Consider the following 27697-nt stretch of genomic DNA (forward strand, 5'->3'; position numbering starts at 1 on the left):
TTCCAGACAGAGCTGCAAGTCCAAGCATGAGGCCCCAGAAAGCGCAAATCCCCTGAGTGGCATGTGAATCATGCAGCGTGTGTGGGGCAGGTGCACCTTCTCCATGCACTGGATGGACATTTCATTCCCCAGATCAGGAGCTGGAAGGCAGAGAGAAAGGGGGAGGGTACACAGCATCCTAGGATAGTGGGAAGGAAGTGCCATCTTGAGAGAAAAGAAAGCGGGGGGGGGGGGGGGGGCTCTAACCGGGACCTCTGGGAACGACCTCCTTCACAAGCTAGACTCAGGCTACCCTGAATCCAGTGAGACAGGAGACTGTGAAAGGCAGGAAAGGGATTGAGACAGAGTCTCATTTTGGCAGCTCACTAAGACTAATCATGTCAAGTCTCCTACTCTGCTCACTTGGTGGAGTTTATCATCCTGTCTTTTTTTAAAAGCTCAACTGCTATTATTCAAGCTGACTAAATCTATCACTGGGCTCCTATTAATATTTTGATTCATCGTGTTCTCGTCTCTCCAGAAGGATGACACTACTCTTGCCTTTTGCCTGTTGACATTTTTTTTTTTTTAATCCTTACCTGGGGAAGTTTTTCCATTTTTTGTTCAGATAGAGTGGGAGGGAGAGAGAGGAAGACAGAGAGAGAGAGAAACATCGACGTGAAAGGGACACATCTAGTGGCTTCCACCCGCACAGCCAACCAGGGCCGGGGACAAACTGCAACTGAGGTACGCGCCCTTAGCAGGAACCGAACCCGGGTCTCTCTGGACCACAGGCCGATCCTCTAACCGCTGAGCCAAACCGGCCAGGGCTAGCCTGTTGACTTGTGTTACTACGTGATGTTTGCACAGTAGAGAGATTATCCTCCTCTTTGTTTATCATAGTATTACTATGGGTAATATGGTGATTCAGGAAAAAAAAAAAACTTAAACAAGTCAGAAGAGACTACAGAAAAACTAAATATAAACTGAATGTCCAGAAGTTTTATTGCTATATTTAATCTCCTAACAATAGGAAGAGAGGGTGGGAAGGCAAGTTGACTTTTAAAATGCCGAAGTATAATGGAACAATAAAGTTTTACGTTGAGAGACTACCTTGATCCTGATGGAAGCTCCAGGTATTCTCAAGAGGCCTTCAGTTTCCAAACCACCCTCTTCGATCTGAGAAATCAGCTGTGTACAAACAGAAGAACATTCTGACTTTGGTGTTCGTAACAGGTACAATGTAACATCGGTTTCACATACAAACGAATGAAACTGATCACAAGGATACATAAACTGGATTTCATGAAGTTCTGAACCCAGCAGCATCCGCATGGCCACTGTGCTTTAACCAGGGAGTCCCAAACTTTAGTTACAATGTAGAATTTAAGAAAAGTTGGGTATTATACGCCTTTGTAACAAAAGTATATAATTTCACACAACAGCTGTGGAATTCCAAACAAACAGAAACTGAAAATGTTCGTTGTTTACAAGCAGCTAAAACCATCCATTTCTTCGGCTTTTCCCGAAACATACATTCCGTAACCAAATAAATCTTATGAAATCCTAGAATTTTCACATTTACATCTCTCTTTTAACTTGTTCAAAGAAAGAATTATTTATGATATGAAGATTTAAAAAAAAAAATTCTTTGCAGATATTCATTTTTAAGCCTTCAAGCTTTTGGTGGTAAATGTAAATAAAAAGCAGTTCTGTAGAGAGCTTCTAAATCATGCCCGATGCCCTATTATTGCCTGCAGATCTCTCTACCTCCACAGTCCCATTAAAACAACTAAGATTTTTTTTTTTAATAAGGCAGAAACACATAGGAATAAGGCAAACAGAAACATTGCAATGACAGACGTTGGAAGATTATAAAAGAGAGGTTGGTTTCTTGGCAGAGTGATCTTCCAATTAGAATATGCATTCCCTGGGCAGTACATGAGGTTTCATAGGGGGCATTCTGCTATTTTAAGAAAATCAATTTCCTTGCTCCTTAGTTTTGATAAAAGGTATTTACTAGCATCGTGCAGGTTTTCCTTTCTACCCCTCACCCTTCTTCCACAATGACCTTCTCCTACTTCAGAAAGGGCAGACATACTCTACACTCATCCCTAATCCTACCACAATACTCTCGGCACACCCTAAGGCATAAAATCTTCCAGAGTGCTAAAAGAATGTAAAAGTATACGCATTTCTTTTTCTCATAGAAACTTCCTTTAATGATTAACCAAGGCTCTATAAACGACATAAAGCTTACTGTTTTCCCCTTGGCTATAAAAGTATCTTAGGAGCAAAGCATGGCATCATAAATGAGGCCTTTTGACCTCTGTCTCGATGTTCTGAAATCAGATACATTGTAGAGTGTGTAGACACTGGACGAGATGGCAGTTCTTCTTTAATGACCTTACCTCTTCTACCCTGGATTATGGCCAAAGAATGAACTGATCTTGAGGGGGTTAGGTAAAAATAAAACAAAGCGTAGTCTCAAAATTTTCCCAAGGATTTATTATTAACAGAAGAGAGAAGCATCTTTAACCAATCAGTCAATGCAGTACGTGATTTTTTGAAACTTAACTGGAATATTTTTCAAGACTGTATTTTTCAAATTACACCAGATAAAAACACGCATCAAAATAATTTATATAATTATTGTACATTAGATGGGCATTATTCAGTAAAGTATTTAAAACCAAATTTATCAAATAATATCATGTAAAAGTTATTCGATGTACAATTTTTGCTTTATTTAATTTTATAAAATGTTTAAAATACTCTATTATGAAAAGATAGAATTATGTGCTAGCTGCTAAAGCAAATTAGTTTTTAGCAGCATAAGTCTTTTGCTTTCGTTGCATACAAAGGAAAAATTGACCATGATTTCTAAATAACTGAATGAGAGTAATTTCTGAATTTTTATATTTGGGTCTTTTTTTAAATTATTATTCTCTAAAGCTGAATAAAGGAATGTCATATGTTTTCTCATATTTTTTGCTTCATAAATAACATATTTTTAGCTCCCACATTATATTGCATTATTAAAACATAATAATACTTTATAGCTTTCCTTTCATTTCCAAGACTTAAAATAGACATGAAAAATAACTATATCAATCTATACGTTTTAATAATGCTGCTTTTAGTAATTTATCTGTCAGGATACATTCTGCAATTTACTAGCAATTTTCATAGCACTTCCCAAAATACATACTATATACTTATATGAATTTAAAAAAGAATTGAAAATGAAGTCAAACTTTTTGACACAGTTTGTTTGATTTGGCTGATTGGTTTGACAATGAGAAAATAATTTGCTAATTAGGTAGAATTTTTCCATAGATAAAAATTAAGAATATTTCTAGTTCCTCAAATATTTCTGAAAATATGGTTTAAATGTGCCTCGGGGGTGGGGGGAGGGGAAGACGCGGGGAACAGAGCTTACTGAAAAGCTTTGTTAAAGCCCTTTTGGGGTACATTTCTCAATAATTGAGAAAATACAATCCTCTAAAGATTACAAATGAATCTTTTTGCAAATCAGTGTTTCTGATTCTTTCTTTTCTACAAAATTGAGGGAATATCTAATTGAGTTTTTAGCTGATAAATCAAAAACTATTTTTCATGACAAATCATTGTGATGTTTTTATTTATAACTCAGAGAGGATACAAACAGATAAGTGTTTACCTATTAGTAAGCTCTTTATATGCCCTTTCAATTTGTTTATTTTTTTTGTAATGAACAAAAATACTTTGGAGCTGTTATCCAATAATTCCAAACTGGTGGGTAGCGAGGGTCTCCAGAAGAAATCACAACTATAAAATTACCAAATACATGAGAAAACTATTTTAAGAGAAAATGACAAGGGACTGGATGGAATACTGACCCTGGTCAGAAGGTATCACTGAACCTTTGTGGAGACTGAACCTTCCCCTTCACTGGTACGGTGGTGAATTTGATGTGTTAACTTGGCTACTGTGCCCAGTTGTTTGATCAAGTACTAGGCTAGATGCTCCTATGAGGTCATGTTTACACAGAATTAACATTTAAGCCAGTAGACTGAGTAGTGCAGATTACTCTCCATAGTGTGGATGGGATTCATATAAGAGCAAAGACTGAGGTTTCCCAAAGAACAAGCATTTCTTCCTCAAGATTGCAACACAGAAACCCTGCCTTAATTTTCAACTGGCAGACTTTGGACTCAAGACTGCAACATCAACTCTTGCCCAAGTTTCCAGTCTGCTGGCCTGCTCTCCACATTTCAGACATGCCAGCCCACACACTCTCATAAGCCAATTCTTTAAAATAAATCTCTCTCTCTCTCTCTCTCTGTCTCTCTCTCTCTCTCTCTCTCTCTCTCTCTCTCACACACACACACACACACACACACATCCTAGTGTTTCTCTTTGTCTTAAGAATCCTGATACACTTTGAAGGCATGGTGCGGAGGTCCCTGCTTTGTACAGTCATCTGTGTAGAGTAACTGGCACCATTTATTGACATGAAAAGAAGTTGAATAGATGGCCTCTGTTTGTTAGCATCTCTCTGTATTCTCAGGCAGTGTTGACAACTATCCAACCAGATACAGGTTCTGCTGTCAGTGGCTAACAGAGGCGATGAGTAGGGTTAACTGTGTAGAGCAATGCGCATCAGGAGAAACACTGAGAAACAGGTTTGAATGTAATGTAGAACAATAGGAGGAAGAAAGGATTCAGAGGTTAGTAGGTAAGACAGGTAAATGACTGGTTTGGAATAGCAGAAGAATAAGTGCCAAGTTCATTGAGCTTTTTCAGTGTTGACGAGTCTATGAAGTCAATCAATTGTGAAAGTTCCCATTTCCACTCTTGCCAGAACTCCCAGAAACTGTGATATGACTGGCGTGTTGCTAAGAATCTATAGCTTGGGTTGTCCATAACTGATTTGACCTGCCTTCCTCATCGTGCATTCCCTGGTTTTTATCATATGTAATCTGTGTTTCCGAACAATGATGGCTCAGAGATTAGACTGAAGTTCTTGTACTGCCATAGATAATCCCTTATGAATAATTGAGTGTTGACTACACAAGTGACTTGACAGTTTAGCAATCATTTTCTAATTCTACTTTATGGTTTCTTTGCCTAGTTTAGAAGTAGACATTGGTAAATTAAATTGGACATCCTCACTGTAAATAAAAAAGCTTGGGAAATACATACAGGCATGAAATATTCATGAGGATTCAGTTCCCCAGAAATTTATAAGCAGTTTCCATTTCTGTGTATTATAGAATTGAAATCTCAATTATACAAAGCTAGCTAATATAAGACAGGAAAATGATGCCAGGTAATCACAGTTACAGTAATAACACAAAAAGCATCACCATGGAATAAAAATTATGAGCCCTTGAAACAATTTGTTTCCTGAATAGGAAATCAAAAGTACAAAATAAAAGAGCATATCAATTGGAAAACTATATTATAATAGTATGAATGCAAAAATAAAAATAAAAACACTGTTAGTTCAAGTATGTTCTCTCCATGCTAACCCATTCAGGCCTACTTACGTTTTGAAATATCAAGGGTATTCGAGTTCCTGGTACTCTCCTCTGATCTTGTTCCAACAATACTGTCAATGGAACACCAAAGAGGCCAGAATCTGCAATAAAAAATAAAATATAATTTCTTCATTTCCATCAATCCAAAAATGTTAATGCAAAATGTTAAGGCATAAGATTTCTAATATTGTCATTCAATCACACAAGTATTTATTGAGCACCTACTAAGTGAATGGCACTGAGTAGTCATTAAGCACATACCTGCCCAAAGGAAAATCCTGGCCTTGCCTTGTAGAGAAATCAAGCAAGAAAAGACAACTAAACAAATGATTGCAAATAAGCCCCCTGAAATAACTAGAAAAGTATAAACTGCTGCATTAGAGAAATGAGAGTCCTGTGGGAGTCCATAAATAGGCAAAAATTTACTAAATGTCATCAAATTAAAAGTTTTGGCTTAAAGCAAGAATCACTCATCTCTGCCATACTTAACTGACATTTAACATGCTATAACACGGCAAAATATACACTCTCACCTTAGAGAAATCAGCCAACTTTATGATCTTGTGCTACAAAGGTATTTTCTTCAGAAAATACAGTAGATATTTAGTATTTTTTCATTTAAATTTGCAGTTTTATATATTTGGGATTAATTCCAGAAGGAATGATGGGTAATAATCTCTAGTTCTTCTAAATTAAAAGCATATGCCTTAAGTCTGGCATGAGTATAGCTTATACCAGTGCCTTCCACCCCACCCTCATCACCAAGTGAATAGCTAGCATAGAAGTGTACCACACGTCATCAGGGGAGATAGAAATCTCCTGTGAACATGGAAAGGGGGATTATCTGTGAGGTGTGAGCACAGACATTGCCTACTGTGACAATAGAGATGCCACTCAGGAGAATGCCAGTGATCCAATAAATGACTCAGTTTAAAAATTAAGAAAAGAGCCCTGGCCGGTTTGGTTCAGCGGTTAGAGCGTCGGCCTGCGGTCCTGAGAGACCCGGGTTCGGTTCCCACTAAGGGCATGTACCTCGGTTGCAGTTTGTCCCCAGCCCTGGTCGGTTGTGCGGGTGGCAGCCACTCGATGTGTTCCTTTTACATCGATGTTTCTCTCTCTCTCTCTGTTCCTCTCTCTCCCTCCCACTCTACCTGAACAAAAAATGGAAAAATGTCCTCGGGTGAGGATAAAAAAAAAAAAAATTAAGAAAAGAGGTAATCTTCAAAAATGTTCAGTCTAGCTTATAAGATAAATAGCTTAGATAAGATATAAAAATACTTTAAAAGATGGAAAGAAGTCTATTAATAGCAATACTCTTAGTAAGAATAGCAATATTTCTCTTAATATTGGCTTTAACATCAGCTTAATGGTGCGGGGATCAATTCTAAAACATAACAAAAACCTCTTCACGCAACTTTTAAGTCTTGAGCACAACTATTTAAATTATAATTTTCATTTGATATTTGGAGATGGCTTTGTGATCAACTTCTAAACAAGCATCTGAAATCTTCATTATCCACAATGGACTGTGGAAAACCAAAAGCATCATTTAACTCAGAAATTCACCACCCTAAGCTTTAAGCTAAAATACCCCAAAGGGCCCTGGCTGGTTTGGCTCAGCGGTTAGAGCATCGGCCTGCGGTCCAGAGAGACCCGGGTTCGGTTCCCGCTAAGGGCACGTGCCTCGGTTGCAGTTTGTCCCTGGTCCTGGTTGGGTCATGCGGGTGGCGGCCACTTGTTGTGTCCCTTTCACAACTGTTTCTCTCTCTCCCCACTCTATCTGAACAAACAAACAAAAATTACTCCAAGGAACTGAGCACAGAAAGCGGTCTTCTGGGGCCCAGCGTGGAAGAGGGCCTGAAGGGAAGGCACACTTCAGTCCTACAGAGAAACTGTCTCTAAAACTTAAATCAGGTGAATACTTGTCTTTGCTAATGTTACCATGGCAACTCAATAATCCTCATTTTTGGTTTCTCTTTAGGAGATACCTTTAAGGTAACACAACAGGTCTGAATTTCCTAAACAGTACAGCTTTGTCAACAGAGAATTTTCTGGATTTCTAGACCAATAAAGTCTTGGAAAAACAAAAACCGAGAATCTGTTCTCTTTTATACTATAAAAAATACAGTAAGTTTACAAAATGGGTAAAGCTGCATACAAAAGAAAAACTACACCTATCCATGATTAATATAATTTAGTGGTATTATGTGCCACAATGGCATTATTTTCTTAAGAGAGTGAAGAATGTGTTTGCAAAATATTTAGAAGCAGAATATTAATGAACAAAAGGACTACTAACTACCCTATGCAGTTCCCATCAAATAAATAGGCAAAAGCAGTTGATCAATACTGGCCATTTTTCAAGATCTTATTTTGGAAATAAATAAGTATTATGTAACAGAGGTGTTATTTTTAATACATAGTTTTAAAGGAGAGAGAATTTGAGTTAAAATTCCTTGATTTAGAATGTCTTTCTTATTTCCTTCTATGGTAATTAAATATGTGTGCCTTTATTTCCTACAGCCTAGAAAATAGTGCATTTTTATTTATCAAGGTACAAAATTTTGAAGGCAATGTTTTAGACTCTAAATGTTAGATGAACTGTCATGTTGGTTTGTTTTATAGATGTTTTGCCCCTAAAGATACAGTTAAAAAGCCAAGCTCATCCTTCAACTTTAGAAGTAAATCCAACTGTTTTTCATTTCAAATTACCTTTTGTTTTGATTTTCACAGCTTTTTGTTGTTTCAGTTCAACACCCAGGACATCATAGAGGGCAGTCAGCTCAATCAGGGCCAAGTGGCAAACTTTCTTCATGTCCTGGGGCGCTAGGTCACCAATCCTGGTGGTACCTGTTTTGTCTTTTGGCAATCTGAAACTCTAAAACAAATACATACCATTAATATAGTAAAGGTATATAGTATCTAATCTTTTCTTAATGGAAGATAAAACTGCAAATGTAGAATAGTGACAATGAAAGCTATAGCACAATTTCTCCAGTCAGAATAAAGAGTGATTCTGCCCCGAAGATGCTCCCCAGGCCTGTGGGGAGTTCCAGAGTCAGTATCTGAAGTCTCCAAGAAGATGGACCCAGACCATGTGCTGGGAGTATTCATTCCGGTGACTAACAGAGCAGAGAGACCGTAAACCCAAAGGAGAAGAACTCCAGTTAACTGACTTTCAAGAACCAGGGAAGATTAGGAGTCCGGCACAAACCAGGAAGAGAAAGAGGGAGGAGGGAAGTCAAAGAGAAGGAGAAAGGAATAGTAGCCAAGAGTGAGTGCTTACAATGTGCTAGGTACCCTTTACCTAAATTATTACTGCCAAATTAATATAATAATATGATATGACAAACATAACATGATATAATGCAATAATACTGCCATCAAACCCCAAATACGGAAGGCACAGGAGGGCTCTATAGCATGGGCGCAAGGGAAGAGCCAAGGGGAGACTTAGGGGCATGGACTTCAGGGCCAGAATGCCTTCCAGTCATCTGGCGACTGACTGAGCTGGTATGACTCTGGCAACTGCTTAACCATTCTTTCTGTGAAATGGGAGGAGGGGCTGGGGGAGGAGATGGGGAAGGGGGGAGGAAGGGAGCGAGGGAAGGAGATGAGGAAAGAGAAGATGACTTAATTCAGAGGGCAGTTGTGAAGTTTAAGTGCCTGGCACTTCCCAAGAACTTTTATGTGGTTGCTATTATTACTATTTTCATTACTACTTTCACCACTGAATACGTAAACTGAAACGTACAGACACTACTGTCACAGCAAGTAAGTAGTGTTTTTGTTGTTTCTTGCCTTTCTAAAATAGTATCTACTACCTATTCTGCTTCTTTTAATAGGAAATACCTTAAATATAAGACAAACCACAAGATAGAACCATGAATTTCCCTAACACATTTAATACAAATTACAGTCCCACTGTATTTACTGATAACTAAAACAATTATGCTCAGTTTGTTAAAAACCTTATCACGGTTTTATCTTTCGAATTTATCCTTGACTTCCTAATTTAATAGCCAAAGATGCTCGACTGATTCCTTTCTATTCACTGTGCTTTGCTCATTTTTGCATCATATCATTAATACTTCATCGCTTAAAGTATTGCAAAAGAGCCCTGGCCAGTTTGGCTCAGCAGTTAGAGTGTCAGCCTGTGGTTCAGAAAGACCCGGGTTCAGTTCCCACTAAGGGCGCATACCTCGGTTGAAGTTTGTCCCCGGCCCTGGTTGGTCGTGCAGGTGGCAGCCACTCGATGTGTCCCTTTCACGTCGATGTTTCTCTCTCTCTCTTCCTTTCTCTCCCTCCCACTCTATCTGAACAAAAAAACGGAAAAAAAGTCAGGTGAGGCTAAAAAAAAATAAACTATTGCAAAAGATATGTCCTAACACAGTTCTCAAAGTGTAATCCAAGGTACCCTGAAGGAACCCAATACCCTTTCAAGGAGTCCAGGAGGTTGAAACTGTGCTAATAATTAACACTGAGGCATTATTTGCCTTGTTCACGCTCATCCTGCCATGCTGTACAGTGGCGTTTTCCAGAGACAGCACAGGAGTAGGTATGAGAACCAAGTTGCTAAAATGCAAAACCATGCCACATTCACAACTTGTTTTATAAAGACGAAATACATCTATTTTCATAGATAATATGTTAACTATAATACTGTCATAAATTAAATAATAAATCTTTTTAAAATTTCCCCATTTTAATTTCTAATACGGTAAATATCCGCAGGTAAAATTGACATGACTGAACTTCCATGGAACTCAATCCAAAGAAAGTCTTTCCATTCCAAAATCACCTGCTGTTTTTTTGTTTTTAATCCTCATCCGAGGACATTTTTGCATTTATCTTCAGATAGAGCGTGGAGCGGGGAGGGAGCGAGAAATGTCAATGTGAGAGAGACACATCGAGTGGTTGCCACCTGCACAAACCCAACCCGGCCAGCGACAAACTGCAACCGAGGTACATGCCCTTAGCAGGAACGAACCCGGGACTCTCTGGCCGATGCTCTAACCGCTGAGCAAAACAGGCGAGGGCCCCAAATCACTTTGAACAGCCTTGTTCATATCCTTAAAATCCTCCATGGAACCTTAATTTCCATAGAAATCTGCATATCCCCTCGTTCTTGGTTCAGTCCCAGCAAACTTTGGGAGCTGCAGGCCCCAGAGAGACAGCCGGCCCTCTGACAATATGAATTTGGAAATGCCGACCAAAAGGCCACCCATCTGAGGGTTCATCTAAGCGCTGGAAGCCACAGTAGCTATTGTCAACACCAACATCCTTCCTGGTAGATAAAGGCTTTTTGAGGTCCTCAATAATTTTTAAGAGCCTACAGGGGCCCTGGCCAGTTTGGTTCAGCGGTTAGAGTGTCTGCCTGCGGTCCAGGGAGACCCAGGTTCGGTTCCCGCTAAGGGCACGTACCTCGGTTGCAGTTTGTCCCCAGCCCTGGTTGGTTGTGCGGGTGGCAGCCACTTGATGTGTTCCTTTCACATCGATATCGATGTCTCTCTCTCTCTCTCTCTCTCTCTCTCTCTCTTCCTCTCTCTCCCTCCCACTCTATCTGAACAAAAAATGGAGAAAAAAAAAAAAAGAGCCTACAGGGGTTATGGGACCAAAATGAATGAGAGTCGCTGACCTAGGACAGTGAGGCCCTCTAGGGGCGGAGTCATGTCTTAGGCAGCTTTGTAACCCTACCATAGGCTCAGTCCCAGTCTAATCAATGAACACACACACCCTAGAGGGAGGAAGCACAGAATCGAGCCCCGCGAGGGGTGGGACCCCTGGCTGGATGCTCCCCTCACTACCTGTGATTTGTACTGAGTTTCAACTTTAAAACCACACAAAACTCTGACATTTTCCTCCTGTTTGGCCCCAGAGTTCTGCTAATTGCTTTGTTTCTGGAAGGCTAAACCCTGTCCTGCTTAACAACCACTTATTAAAAAAAAAAAAAAAAAGTCCTAAATGTTTCATTAAAATCAGTTGCTTTTGGTCTAATAAGCCCAACACATGTAATGTGATTATTCAAAGCATTACCCCGAGGTAAATGTTTAAAGAAACCTGAAGTGTTATTAGTTCAAACATTTGATTTACCTAGCAATACATGTCATGAGCTTTATTTATTTATTTATTTATTTATTTAACATTGTGCTTAATGAAAGGACTTAGTTTCTTTATCCCAATGTTTAATTCATAGCGACGGTTTTAAATATTTATGAAGTTTCCTGTCGTTTTGTTTAGTTAATAGACTGGATGGTTCGGTTAGTTGGCGAAGGGAAGCAGTGTAATTTCAGCAAAGGGAAGCTCTTTACCTTTTGAAAAATGTGCTTAAAGAAAAGAGTGCAATACAATTTTTTGAAAAATATAAGGTCGTTGGTTCTCCTGTGTGACCCTACATTAATCAGATAGCTCTTCAGGACTGCACCCTCTTTTGTAGACCTTGCAATCCGAGGGTCCCTTGGGTACCTCATTAGTTATGATGTAGTTGACGCTTTTATCATCACACCACTCGAACTTCAACTTGGAAAGCAAGGAAATCGGCTCTCACTGGGTCAATTTCAACAAGATGACTTTTTTTATATCCTCTGCAAGGAAACTCATTTCTTACTTAAGATTTCTTCATGTGTAAAATGTGATTTTATTATCATATTTCATTTCCAGAGGATGAATACTTTTCTAGATAAATAAAATTTTAAGAATCTTTCAAATTTGTGGTTTTCTAAAAAAAAATATTTTCTCACTTCTTTAATGGACAGCAATAGCCATCATTTAACCTTTTCCTGACAATTCAGGATCATGACCTTAAAGACCAAGTTTTATATTGTGTTCAGGTTTGTGTCTGCCTTAGATTTTTAGTTTCCTCCTTCAACCCAACACCTCCATTTCTTATGCTGTCCTCCACGTCCTCTAGAGGTGCAAATTCCCAACTTCGGCTTCCATTCTACTTGTTGGCCTTCAATACGCACAGAGCTGTGTTGCCAGACAATGAAAGTTGTCATAAAATGTGAATTTATTTGAATTGAACATTTCAAAAGAAGTCCAAAAGACACTGATGAATAAGAACCTAAGAAATAAAATACAGGCTTGCATCTTCAACAGGGACTTTACCATAGTTATCTCCAAGATCATTTCAAAGCTATGATCTTAAAAATTCTTAAATAAATCCTTGATGTTTTTATCTCCAAGACACAATGAAGGAGTGATATTAAATTTCTGTTTTATATGACAGACCTTATTTTTTTATTTTATTTTTGTTACAGATGTTTCTCCTTTATAACCCCATTGACAACCTCCTCCCCATCCCCCCCACCCCGTCCCCAGCTTTGTTGTCCATTCCGTTGGTTATGCGTTACATACATATAAGTTCTGTGGTTTATCTCTTCCCTTCCCCCACCACCCCCTCTTCTGAGGGCTGTCAATATGTACCCTACTTCCACGTCTCTGGGTCTACCCTATTCCTCAGACTGTTCATTATATTCCACAAATAAGTGAGATCATGTGGTATTTGTCTTTTTCTGCTTGGCTTCTTTCGCTTAGAATAATACTTTCTAGGTCCCTCCATGTCGTCTCAAAGGATAAGAGATCTTTCTTTCTGACAGTTGCATAGTACTCCATTGTGTATATGTACCACTGCTTTTTTATCCATTCATCTACTGATGGACACTTGGGCTGTTTCCACATCTTAGCTATTGTAAATAGTGCTGCTATGAACATGGGGGTACATATATTCTTTCTGATTGGTGTTTCAGGCTTCTTAGGGTAGATTCCTAGAAGTGTGATCACTGGGTCAAATGGCAGTTCCATTTTTAATTTTTTGAGGTAACACCATAGTGTTTTCCATAGTGGCTGCACCAGTCTGCATTCCCACCAGCAGTGTACTAGAGTCCCCTTTTCTCCACACCCTCGCCAACACTTGTTGTTTGATGATTTGTTGATGGCGGCCATTCTGACAGGTGTGAGGTGACACTTCATTGTTTTAATTTGCATCTCTGATAATTAGTGATGTTGAGCATTTCTTCATATGTCTCTTGGCCATTTGTATGTCCTGTTTGGAGAGGTGTCTATTCAGCTCCTCTGCCCATTTTTTAATGGGTTCTTTGTCTTCCTTTTGTTGAGTTGTATGAGCACTCTATATATTTTGGAAATTAACCCCTTATCTGATATATCATTGGCAGTTATGCTCTCCCATACAGTAGGTTGCCTTTCCATTTTGTTAGTTGTTTCTTTTGATGTGCAGAAGATTTTGAATTTGATGCAGTCCCATGTGTTCATTTTCTCCTTTGTTTCTGTTGCCTTAGGTGATGTGTCAGTGAAAATTCTGCTGCATATGATGTCTGAAATTTTGATGCCTACATTTTCTTCTAGGATTTTTATGGATTCATGGGTCACATTTAAGTGTTTTATCCATTTTGAGTTTATTCTCGTGTATGGTGTAAGTTGATGGTCTAGTTTCATTTTTTTGCATGTAGCTGTCCAATTTTCCCAGCACCATTTATTAAAGAGACTGTATTTACTCCATTGTATGCTCTTGCCACCTCTGTCAAATATTAACTGAGCATAATGTCTTGGTTCCATTTCTGGGTTCTCTGTTCTGTTCCACTGGTCTATATGCCTGTTCTTATGCCAGTACCCAGCAAACCAGATTCTTTTTTAAAATGTATTAATTAGAGAGAGAGAGAGAGAGAGAAACATCAGTTTGTTGCTCCACTTATTTACGCATTCATTGGTTGCTTCTTGTATGTGCCCTGACCAGAGACTGAACCTGCAATCTTGGTATATCGAGACACTCTAACCAGCTGAGCTACCTGGCCAGGGCTGACAAACCAGAATCTTTTTATATAACCTCCCAAGCTATCCTAAACAAGTTGTCTGTAGCTCCAATAAAATGACAAAAAGTGATCCTCCCAATATTTCCAGTACCAACTGGCACCATGCAGTTATCACAGCACTATAGTAAATCCTATGCTCTACTTTACATCCCACGGCTGTTGTATAACTACCACTTTGTACTCTTAATCCCTTCACCTTTTTCACCCAGCTCCCTAACCTCCCTCCCCTCTGGCAAACAACAGTTTGTTCTTTCTATCTATGAGTCTGTTTCAATTTTGTTTCTTTGTTGATTTTGTTCTTTAGATTCCATGCATAAGTGAGATCATATGGTATTTGTTTTCTTTTTGACTGACTTATTTCACTTAGCATAATACCCTCTAGGTTCATCTATGCTGTTGCAGATGGGAACCATAATTGAAAAATTAAATATATAAATAAATACTTTTTTTAAAAAAAAAAGGACACACACTCACACTTAAATTAAATGCATATATACCTTTAGGGCACATTAAGTGGAAGCAGCATAGTCTCCAGAAAAGGCTCCGGCTTTCTAAAGCTTAGTCACCGAAGCCAAACCTCAGCCTGCCATGTAATCTCTCTAACCCATTTCCTTGTATGAAAAATAGGAATCAGAACATCTACCTCATCGAAATCATCTATAAATAAGTGAAATAATTACAGGGCACACTTTCTGAGATATATAGTTGGCAAACAATAACATAAATGAGTAGCTAAGTTTTCAAACTAAAGTACATTAAAGGTTATACAACCTGATCTCCAAATTTAAGAGGAAGTATTTGAATCCACTGTGACAGCATAAATAATTAACATAGCCTGGCTGGTGTGACTCAGTGGTTGAGCATTGACCCATGCACCAAGAGGTCACCGGTTCGATTCCAGGTCAGGGTACACACCCAGGTTGTGGGCCCGATCCCCAGTGGGGGGCATGCAGGAAGCAGCCAGTTGATGTTCTCTCTTATGGATGTTTCTCTCTCTCTCTTTCCCGGTCCCTTCCCCTCTCTCTAAAAAAATCAATGAAAACTTTTTTTATAAAGTCAACAATGTCTTAATTTTATTTAATTAGACTCTACTATCTGTCACTTTAAACCCTTCCCATCTGTTAAAATGAAGATTGTCACTTTTAAAAGATACTTAGCTAAGAATAGTCTGGGAGTGTGTCATTTCTTTGGGCCAAATGATGCATACTCCTTTACTTTGTCCTCGAGGCATAAAAATTCTTAAAGACAAGTTCTTAAAAAGATAAAGCCTGGAAACAACCTAGGTGCCCACTATTAGGAAACTGGTTGAATAAATTATCACTGTCATACTTTCTCATAACGGAGTGCAATGTCATCTATACAAAGGAATGAGAAATATTTCTCTGTACTACTGTGGAGTGATCTCCAAAATATACCACTAAATCAAAAACAAACAAAAGACACTCTTAAGGTAGAGAAAAGTGTATATAGTGGGATACCATTTATCTAAGAATAGAAGGATAAACCATAAGATTAAAATAAGAACTGTACCTGTAAGGAGAAGAGAGAATGACTCAAGAATAGAAGCCAGGTTTTTAATGCACCTTGATTTTAGGTTTGACTTTTGAGCCATGTAAATATTTTACACGCTTATAAAACAAAATTCAGTTTCAAAACAAAACAAGACAAAAAAAACTATCCCTAAAAGTTGAAAATAAAATGAAACAAATTAACCCAACTAGGTATGCAGTTGGTGGCTTAACCACAAAGAGAATAACTATGCTAAGCAACCCAAAACAGAGAATCTTATCGTTACATTCCTTTTAGGATATACCCCAAGGATACAAACAACTGAAGAAATAAAAAGAAGTTTAAACTGTTTTCTGATAAGCATATTGTTGATGGTAGTATTGTTACCTGAGAACTCTGTGCATTAATGGAAGATAAAACAAACAAGTAATTATGATATTCTGATCACATTATCTGATGTGTCCTAAGAACCACTGCCCTCATCATGGAAGAAAAAAGAGACGTAGATATACTTATGTCCTCTGAAAAGTCTTTAAGCAATGACCAACCCGGCTAAGGAGTACTCCTGGTATCCTGATCATAGTCATGAAAGTATATTTCTATTAAACAGAACCAACATTTCTTCAAACAGACCATTTTAGGTCTGCAGCATAAACTATGCCAGATAAAGATGGGAAATTTTTTCTAATGCCATGTCATATGTCCAAATCCATAAGTTAAGATACTATTTTTTACAAGAAAATTAAAACAACACGAATTCATCACTAGTGAAAGATGCCAGGAGATAAAGGAAAAGAAAAAGAGAACTGGTAAAGAAAAGGAAGAAACCACTTTGAGAATGTTTTTCTGAAAAGAATTATTCAAATTTAGCAATTAAAAAAAGAAAGAACGCAAAGATTGTAAAATGTTAACTGTGGAATGGATCTACATGAAGGTGCATGGGTGTTTGCTAGACTACTCTTTCAATTTTTCTGCGGGTTTGAGATTTTCAAAAGAAAAAGCTGATTACAAATTAAGTGTGTTTAGTGACATCTGAACAGTGGTCTACGTACAGGTAACGGGGCATCGTTGCCTTTGCTCTTCTGCGTCCTATCCTTGGAGTTTTCTTTCTGATCGACGGCTTGCTCTGCAAATGATACCTCCAGGTTGATATCTGTTTCAGAGACAGGTGCCTCCTCAGGCACCAATGGGATCATCTCCTTTTCACCAACAACTAGGCTAGATGCCTGGTCTGGGGAAAAAACAAAAGACCCAGTTTGCATTTTTTATTTCTTCTTCTTTTTTCTTTTACTTTGAATACATTGACTATGTAAAAACTTTTAAGAAAAGTATTTACTACAGGAAATAATTAATAGTTGTTTTAACAGTAAAAAGTACACTCAAGGTGCGGGTGGGGGGAGGGGAGGAGAAATGCGCGGACCAGAAATCCACAGTTCAACTGTGCAATCTTTCTTGGAGGTCGCACTTGCAAAATATTGCTGGATGATCTCAAATTCTGAGTGAAGAATGTCACAAACACTTAATAGACTTCATTGTTGTTTTATTTAGGTTAGTTGTAGTCTGTTTTAGAACTAGCAACATACTATTTCATCTCCTCGCAGGGGGAGAGACACCAGGAATGAGTCCACTTCCACACCCTGCATTTTTTCACTCTGGAATGTTGCCTACCTGTCACGGTAAAAATTTCAAAACGAGAAATACTGCCAAAAACGCATCGCTGTGGGGGTCAGGTCTCAAGGTACCTGGTACAGGAATCCGTAGGTTTTTGCACCTGATTCTATCAGACAATAAAAGGTCCTACAACTATAAACCTAGTCAAATAACTTCTGCACATTTACATAAACATTTTAAGAGTATGAAAAGTTTAACAGTTTGTTTGCTGTTAATTCTACAGGAAAAAAATATATATATTTGAAAGCTTCTTTGCTGAAAACACCAGCTTTAAACTTTGAAAAATACTTCCAAATTTTACTATTTGATATGTTTATGGTTTTAACTCAACTCACATTTTTAAAAAACCTTGAAACCAATGACAGGATTACTGTTATTTTCTCATTGCAGACCTTCAATTCATGGGGAACAGAATTAAATTACAAAATAAACTATATATTATATACTAATACAACAAGGTGATGAAAGGTACAGTTAATGTCAAAATTTAATAAATGTCATATACCTATTATTAAAAGCATGCTGCCTAATATTTATAGTCATTTAAATTAAAAACAAAAAATCTTTTTGTTTTACTCAAAAGGAAATTAAGAATAAATGTAAATCTAGCCTGATTCACGCCCACTCGGTAAACAGGCTGGCTGTGGTCACGTGACCCGAGCCGGGCACACAGGACTGGGGCCCAGAAGGGCACTGGGTGGGTTTGAGCGCTACTGTTACCCTCTTGAAATGTGAACAGGAAGCCCTGCATTTTCGGTTTGCACTGGGTCCTTCCAATTACATACCTGCTCCTAGTGGCTCTCACGGTTAAGAAAGGAATTAAACATTTACCAATGTCAATTCCAAAAATAAAAATAAATCAGAAGCTCCTTGACAGTATTGATCTGCTGTCCTCTATACCACATTTTATGCTTTTCAATAGCCTGTGAAAATTTTTTAAAAATTAGAATAACTAGACCTTCATTCAATTAATTTTTAAATACTAACTTAAGCCCACCCGGTGTGGCTCAGTGGTTGAGCATCAACCCATGCACCAAGAGGTCGCAGGTTCGATTCCAGGTCAGGGCACATGCCCAGGTTGTGGGCCAATCCCCAGTGAGGAGCTTGTAGGAGGGGTCAATCGAAGTTCTCTCTCATCAATGTTTCTATCTCTTTCTCCCTCTCACTTCCTCTCTCTCTAAAACCAATAAATGAAAAATATTTTTAAAAATAAAAATAAATATTAACTTAAATGCCAAAGCCCAATTTCAGTTTTATTTTCCCACTGGTTTAGACTGTTTTATGTTTTACTGGGAATATATATGTTGGTTTCTTAGGAAACTATTCTAAGAGGGAAAACAAGATGGACCATTTTCTTAAATTAGAAGCTACCTTTCCAGAACGTGACTGTTTATGGACAACAATTTTAAAACTATTCCTTTTTCTCTTCAACAGCCCCAGGTTAGTTATAATAAATACCACCCCTCCCATCCATGAAATGTCTGTACGGAATGCAAAACTGAGTAGAAAAAGTATAAATTAAGTTACAATACGTAAAACATACAAATTTCCTCTAAAATATGGCAACAAACTTTAAAAAAGAAAGGTGCATCAAAGCATAAAGTTTCCAATGGTAAATCGTCAGGGAAGACAGTGGGAAAAACAGCTGCCGGGTAGTGTGGGTGCTGCTATAAGAAATGGATAGTTCATCGGTTGACAAAGTATCTACGAATCAATGACCTATTCTCAAAGAGAAAAGTTTCGAGAATGCTTTGATAACCTTTTGGCTCTTAAAGTCCTCAAGTATGAATAATATAATTTCTTTAATCTATTCTCCTTTGGTTTTGAAGTGGTCAATAGCACTGGGTTACAAACATTTTACACAACTCCTTGAAGCTTTTCAATTGTCTGAAACATCCCAAGTGCCTTTATTTTAAAAAAGAAATTGTCTTCATCCACGGGAATCAAAAAAGAAAATATACATATCAATATGAAAGTTTAAAAAATTATTGATAGCTCTAGATACATGTATTAAACACCGGGACTTCCATATACATAAAGCTGTATAATTTGATAAAAAGTCAATATTGATACTTAGCAGTAGATCAATTCGAAATGTGACAACCCTTGCAGCATTAGCACTTTATAACTTTTTCATTTGAAATAAGTATCTTTGATTGAACATGTTTTTATAAAAGCCCAAGTGGAGGGAAAACATTTACAATAGACTATGTCACGCATGCCTTCAGATTTCAAGCAGAAAGAGCTCCACGTTCGAACTCAAAACAGTATTTTCCATGCATTTTGTCCAGAACCTTTCAATGTCTGCATAACACTGGTTAATTCACTGGCTAGTGAAAGAGCGTGGCATTGCCCAGAACAGGTGCAGCAGTAAATACTCAGTGACTTGGAGGGCATTACACACGTTCTCTTATTACTCTGACTGGGGGCTCTGTGCCCACTTAGCGGCAATCCAGCAAAAGCAGATGTAAACCAGGCAGCAAGTTCGCCACACTTCCCTCGCCTGCCGCAGGCTAAGCTGGGAAGTGCTCCTACAATGAACTTGTCCTCCAGGACTTCTATTTATATAGCCTGTATCACCATCGCTGGCAAGGGAGGAAAACATCAAGAAAAGACAATATTTTCCTCGGTATTCACTTAGCGATTGCCAGTCACTGTTGCCCAAAGCCTAAAGCACATTGACACGGGCACAAAAGGTTCATCTGTCTCTCCTGCTGGCCCAGCTCTCTAGCGGGCCAGCACTGGGTATTCCAGTTTGCTTGCCATTTCAATGTTTGCTGGTATGTAGACTTGGGGAAACATCTAGTAATTTTATTCTGCTAAAAAAAACATGCACCTAAAGAAACCTCCACAGAATTAGAAAAGTAATTGCTTTTATAGATATAAATATATAGACATGTATGTGTGTATATACACACATATTACACAGATGTGTGTGAGAGTGTTTTAAAGGCAGAGGTGCAGGAAAGTTCTCAGAAAAGTATGGAAGAACAAAAAAACACAGATACTAAATGCTCCAAGATTCCCAAATGCCCCATATAATCTTGGACTAACTCCTGATTTTTATAGGACGTTTGGGAACGCTTCCCAGTCCTCCACCGTCTACCTGAGACTCCTGCCCAACTATTTCCAGTCCAAATACAACACTTCTAATGGCATGGACATATCAGGTGCCAAGTCTTAAGAATATAAATGAAAGAAAAGGACAAGTCCTAGAATCCCTCAGCCACAGACCAGCTTCATTACTGGTTTGAAATAACAACATATTAAAAACCAAAATTTTAAGCTTAAGTCTATTACTTTAATTTAGAACGTTTTATTTTTGTTAAATGAAATAGCTATAAATTCTCTCTTGATAAGTACTAATAAAGTGTTAATATTTCTTTTCATCCATACCTTGAATTTCTAATCCATTTATCAAATAACATATGATAAAGAGGAAGAATATATAAAGGAGAATTATAATAAACTGTCAAAAAATATTTTTTAAAGTTTTCTAATCTTTCTGAAAAGTAATCCATTTATGAATTAAGAACTTATGGCTTCAAATTCACTGGCTCCATTTATTGGCCGTATGGCCTTGGGAAAGTGACTTCACCAGTATTCTCATCTGTAAAATAGATGAAGAATAACACCTACTACATAGAGTTCTGAATATATTATATTAGGTAAACATCTCCGCATAGTACCTGGCACAGGGTAAGCATTTGGGAAAGTAACTCTGTATAGAGATGTTAGAACAGATAGACACAAACATGAACCAGTCATCATCATCATCAAAGGCTCAGCCTTGTGTAATTATCTACTTGGGTACTTTATATTACTACTTTAATAGAATGTTCTTACTAGAATTGAAAGCGAATGTTTTAAAAGGCTGTATCTGTTTGTTATACTAATAAATGGGAAAATACAAGAGAACAGGTCCAACATACCATCTTTTCCTTGGTATTTGTTTTCATTTGTTCTGACTGACTGTGATTCAGTGCCATCTGGAGCCTAAAGATAGAAAATGGGCCATTTAGTCATCTCCGACTCACAACCAGAAAACGGTATTGTAAATAATTCCATTACTAACCTTTAGAATAGAAGACATGTATTCAGAATCATAGCAATCACGGGGGGAAAGTGCGATGGTTACAATCAACAAATACCTGATTACCCACAACTTGTAAGATAATCCAAGGGGGATATGAAGAATGCCAAGAGAGTACCTGCTATCAAGGAGGCCACTATTTAGTTGAGGGGAAAAGACAAACATATCAAAAAGCTAGTGATATCCATCAGTAGACGAGGAGATACACAAAATGGTCTATCCACACGATGGGAATAAAAAGAAATGAAGTTCTGACACATGCTATGACATGGATGAACCTTGACAACATTTTCTAAATGAAAGGAAACATTCACAAAGGCCACATATCATATGATTCTATTTCTATGAAATGTCCAGAAAAGGCAAACCATAGAGACAGAAAACAGATTAGTGGCTGCCTCAGGGGGAGGGGGGGATACAAGGAATGACGGCGGATGGGTTGGGCTTTCTTTTAGGAATGATAAAAGTGTATGGAAATCGATTGTGGTGATGGCTGCAAACACGTGAATACACTAGAAATCACTGAACTGTCGATTCGAAATGGGTGAATTGGATGGTATGTGAATTATATCTCAATAAGGCTATTATTAAACAAAATTACAAGGTGACAGGTAGGTAATAAAATAGAAACCCTCAAATTTAAAAATAAAATCTAGTGATATATGTGAGATAAATTAAAACTAATTACCAAACGGGTGCGAAGAGCACAGGTATGCAAAGGAACTCCTTCTCGAGGGGCTGGGGCAGTGACTGGGAACGAAGCCCTCTCGGGGTTACGGACACGGGGCAGCAGCTCACTCTCCTCACCAGCAGTGTGGCCAGGCAGTTCCTCCGCCTCTCCAAGTCCGGCTTCAGAAGGGACTCAGTAATCAGGAAGGGGGGGCTAGATCGACCACACAGGTCTAATTGAATGAGTTATTTTTAAAATAATCATTCAACTAGATTTTCATCTCTACACAAAAGAAGGTGGCCTTTGGGGTCACCATACATTTCAACTCAACCTGTGGGCCAAGGACTCCCCCCTTCCCTGCAGTCTGAGTCTAGAAAAGTCCTGGGTCAGGTGCATAGACACCGTCACTGCACTACTTCAAGGCTGGTGGCACCGGGAGAGTGTATGGTGATGGGGTCACGGCCATACTCCAGTCTCCCTCCGGACTGAGCAATGCCCTCCTTCCTTCGTCCCCAAGCCCACCGAAGGTGAGCCCCCCATGGCCCGGTGAACCAGTGAGTGATTCTAATCTTACACGCGGACACATATTTTAGAGCATGTGGTCGGAATTGTTTTCCTTAGCAATTGAAGATGACAGTGCAGATGGTACTCGTTTCTGTATTATATTTCCTAGTGTCAGCAAGGGCTTCATGAGGAAGCATTTTACAATGGAAGAGCCGAATATGCATGGTCTGAGCACAGAGGGGCTGCAGGTGAGGAGGGCTAGCTCGTGTCTGCTTGATGGATGGGGCATGGTCCTAACGGGGGGCAGTGTTTCTATTAGAGGCACGCAGTGTCAGCAAGTCAACACTGCTTTAAATGACGGGTGCTAGTTCTCTTTCATGACTCCATCAGATGATACAATCTACCAATTACCTTGAACTCAAACCCTGTAGTTTAGGCATTACCAGGGATTTGCTGAAAAATCCTGCTTCTAGCAGTGAGTAGCAACATCCTCTTGGGAACTGGCTTGACTCCCCCCGTACGCATTTTGCTTAGGCTCTGCTCGGTGTCCCCTCCCCCTTCTTCCTTCCTCGTGCCTCCTTTAGTTGGTAATACTATATTTCCCTGCCATTTATTTTTCCCACAGCTGGAAACCTAGTTCAGTCCTGCAATTCCAGTGGTTTTCCCAGATCACCACTGGGTGGTAAGCACCCAGTGCTTAACTGCCTCACAGCCCCAGGAGACCAGCCTGGAATGACCCAGTGACCCCGAAACTGCAACACAGCCTGGATTTGATCCACAACTAACCAAGCGAATGGAGAAGAACTCTGCAGCTATAAAGGATTTCTTAGAAGAATGAAGTGTCTACAAAAAGCAATAAAGCTCTACATGACAGAAAGATACCTGAAATCTAAGCCCCCTTATCCCCACATTTCTTTAAAGAATCATAAAATTTTTGTTCTTTTATTTTTTTTTATAGTGTAAATAGTCTCATGTTTGGATTACTTAACATCAGAATCATGTATGGAAACCCAAATATAGCAGGATGCACAGTGGTTACAAGCACATACTAGAGTCAAACAAATTAGGGTTTACTCTCTACGGGACATTGAGCAAGTTACTTAAAGTCTATGAGCCTCAGCCGTAGAATGAAAACAATACCTCACTCCAAAGACAGCTGTAAGGATTAAATGAGATGAGGCAAAGAAAGTAGTTAGCACAGTAAGTGTTCAGTTGCGGCAGCAATTATTATTGCTATTATTATCACTGCAATTATATAGTTCAGGATTCCTTTTGTTTTCTTTCATTCCAACCACCCTAGTGGGTTTCCAGTATCATCTGGGAACAGGCCAGTATATGATCAAATTCAACCCTAAGGACACCATTTAGTTCAGCTCTCTTGAGTTATTTATTTTGGGTAGTAAAACTTTCGTGATGAAGGATCGGATGTTATTTACATTTCTGTGCAAGCTCCATGTGTCCTCATGGATGAGTAACACATAGTCCACCAAGTGGCTATTTTTTTAAATCCTCACCTGAGGATATTTTTCCATTGATTTTTAGAGAGAGTGGAAGGGAAGGAGGGAGGGAGGGGGAGAGAGAGAGAGAGAGAAAGAGAGAGAAAATCAGTGTGAGAGAGACATATGGACTGCTTGCCTCCTGGATCCACCACAACAGGGGCTGGGGAACAAATCTTCAACCCAGGTACGTGCCCTTGACCAGGAATCAAACCCTTGACCCTTCAGTGCATGGGAAAATGCTCTAACCACTGGACCATACTGGCCAGGGCACCAACTGGTGTTTTGAGTAGCACTGTTTTAGGCAATATAGGTCTCTTACTTTACCATGTTCCCAGACATCTTTTCATTCATGAGTCCCATAGCTTCTATCAAACACCAACAGCTTCCTCTAAAGGTCATCTTGACAAGTATTTAATTAAATCTTCCATGTGCTGGGCACCACGCAAAGTGCTACGCCCAAAAGGGAAGTTTTCTGTTTCCTAGGTCCCTACTTTGCAATTCAGCTGCAACGCGTTCACTCAGATCTCACTTCCAGTCATCCTCAAATGAGTCCGGGAAAAAGCAAATCTTCCTACAGGAGTTAACAGATAAGGAAGAATCCCTCTCTCCTAGTTCTCTATAAGTAACACTCGGTAGTCACATTGTCGGGGGTGGGCAGGGGTGTAGGGCCACTCCTAATGCTCCAAGGACACCTCACATGAGGAGTGTCACACTGGATTGTAACTCATGTAATTTTCTGCCCCATCAGCACTGTCTTCGAGGAGAAGGACAGGGATCAAGCCCCTCTTGACCCTGCCAGGACCGAGCTCCACTGTCGGGAATACAATGTGCTCATTACGGTTTTCATGGTATGAACTGCATCGTCTAGTTGATTCTAAGCAATTATCCCTTTGTTGTAATAAAAAAGAAAAGAAAAGGAAAGAAAGAAAGAAGACCCACTTTTTCATTTGACTCTGTCTGTTGGGCAAATATGTCTCTGACGTCAGGAATGTGGTGCTGCTTGTTTTTTTTCCTTAAGGTCTGGGAGACAGTCTCTACTCGCTTCTGAACAGCTGCCGCCTGGGTCCGGGTTAACGTTGACAAAAACACCATGCTTTCCTGGGGATCTCCAGCAGATTCTCCAAAGAGATTAGACAAACCGGCCTCCTTAAGCCACTCTTCTTCCAGTTCGCCCTCTGAGACAGTAGAGAAAAGCGGTATTTAAGATCACAACATATGAGAACGTGGACATTTTCTTAAGCTTTACAAAAAAGCTCTTACTGAAACTCTCCTATGGCAACTGAACCATAGTGCTCAGAATCATCATCTGAAACTTGGACAACTGCCATAAACTCCAGCTACAGAGATATCAAGTTTTAGATCCATTTCATACATACTCAATTAAAAAATTCAAATGACTTCAAATGTAATTAACCTCTATAACTTCTCTGCAGATTAACTATGGGAAGATTATACTGTTCCCTTTCCAGAGATGAGACAGCAATGAAAATATAACTTATTTCCATCAAGTTATGGAAGGAAGTCAGTACTGGGGATATCCATTAAAGCCCTGCTTCTTGGCTTAAATTCAGCACTACCCCCGAGTTCAACACTAACTGATGGAAAGGTTTGTTTTCTCTGTTCCCTGTCGCTGACAGGGAGTGTGACAAAGAACTAAAGAGCATCTAGACATCAGGAACTAATCAATTTGAAATTAATTTTTTAAATTCCCCTAGTCAGCATATCAGATGCATGTTTTTTACAAATTAAAAAAAAAAAGCACATTATTTATAGCAAAAAACAGCTTGTTATAGGCAACACATTACATAATCAGATCAATTGAAAACACTAAAAGCAGGATGTAAACAGTAAAGCAAATACTGTGTGAGATCTAATAAAAATTACAGAAAAACAAAAGATTCACACCAAGCACCGAGTTGACAGAGGAAAGTGAAAGACCAACTACTTGGGACACAAAAGACCTGCATCCATACCCCCCATGGCCACGTCACTTTGGACCGGTCACTTAGCCTCACGCCAACTTCGTGTTCTCATCTGTAACCTACAGCCCAGCTGTCCTGGCGGCCTCATGACCAAACGTGGGGATGTTATATGGGATGAGCTGTGCAGGGCTCTATTGTGGCTTGTGTCACATGATGAAGTACTGACTGGTTTTGCCTGTCTATTCTTCTACATGATATAAACTCCTTGAGGGTAGAAATCACGTATTAATAACCTTGGCTTCAAGAAACATAATGTCGTGCCAGACATTCTGCATGCCAGGCAACAAGAGCTGTTTACTACTGACATAAAGGCAGCCATTCTTATTAATGCTGCTAAAGTAGAACTCAGTAAGGTGTATAAAACCAACTGCCAGAGGGAAAGCTCAGATTGCATGATAAACAATATTACAAGATGGAATCATTTGTTCCACTGAAAAGTAGAGGTGAAACTCAGTTTGAAGTCAAAGAAAAGGCAGAGACATGTAAAAACATTCCTAGTTTTTCTTGATAAACACATAATAAACAACAACCTGTGAACACCTTTTCATCTTGGAAAATTATGAAATAGCTAATGACACACAGCTATGGATCAGGTCTGAATGATGTTTCCTGTAAGATGCTTCCCCCTGTTTCAGCAGATCATTGATGTGCTGTGTCCATTTTGAAACATTGACACAGAAAGATTGAGATATTATCACAAATAAGCCTGACTTTACTGGTAAAGTCAGGGGGAAAAAATGAAAGAAAACTCAAACAAAAAAATGAATTGATTATAATTTTCTTTTACAAATTTAAGGTATTATTGATAAATTTTTCAAGCAACACTATAACAAAAGAGAAAGACCTTTTGAAGTGGATTTCACTGCTTAAACAAATCAATGCTGCGTAATTGAGTTAAGACGTCTTCCACACAGCCCTGGCCAGTTTGGCTCAGCACTTGGAGTGTCGGCCTGCGGACCTGAGAGTCCCAGGTTCAGTTCCCTCTAGGGGCACGTACCAAAAAAAGAAAAAAACCAAGAAGTCTTCCACTGAAAAGGAGATCACTATTACTGGGTCACTGCCTGTGGCTCTTATTTTCTCAGCATTTATATCGACTTATATACCAAAGATATACTTATAAACTTATGAATGGCCTAAGGCATAGAAAGAAAACTGTATAATAGATGTCAAAGTTGGACATCGAAACTTAATGACTGCTTGAATTCAAAGGATTAAAAGAAGTAATGGCCCTGGCCAGTGTGGCTCAGTTGGTTGAGCATCATCTCGTATGAAATTTAAGGGGAGAGAAAAAGTAGTTGTACATATTTCTCCCAGAATATCAAGTGTAGTAGTGAAACCATGGGAAATATGGCTGGGAAGAGACGTGTGAAAAATTATGGACCAAAGACAAGAAAGAAGCAAATAAAAAAATGCTATTGCCATCTTCCCCTGTCCAAA

General features: G+C 38.9%; 1 protein-coding gene across 3 annotated transcripts in view; it reads right to left on the bottom strand.

Moving 5' to 3' along the window:
* Nucleotides 1–27697, bottom strand: part of ARHGAP18 (Rho GTPase activating protein 18) — a 123181-nt gene that overhangs the window by 29052 nt on the left and 66432 nt on the right. For 2 of the 3 annotated variants that reach the window (XM_036247894.1, XM_036247896.1), the window contains exons 3-8: nt 25218–25453; nt 21445–21508; nt 16894–17072; nt 8217–8382; nt 5514–5605; nt 1093–1170 (exon numbers count right to left, since the gene is read on the bottom strand). In XM_036247894.1, the coding sequence (XP_036103787.1) occupies nt 1093–1170; nt 5514–5605; nt 8217–8382; nt 16894–17072; nt 21445–21508; nt 25218–25453 (815 nt within the window). The remainder of the gene's footprint in view (nt 1–1092; nt 1171–5513; nt 5606–8216; nt 8383–16893; nt 17073–21444; nt 21509–25217; nt 25454–27697) is intronic. The other variant, XM_036247895.1, reaches the window with a different exon arrangement.

Source organism: Molossus molossus, unplaced genomic scaffold (genome assembly GCF_014108415.1).
Source record: "Molossus molossus isolate mMolMol1 unplaced genomic scaffold, mMolMol1.p scaffold_m16_p_8, whole genome shotgun sequence".
Taxonomy (NCBI): domain Eukaryota; kingdom Metazoa; phylum Chordata; class Mammalia; order Chiroptera; family Molossidae; genus Molossus; species Molossus molossus.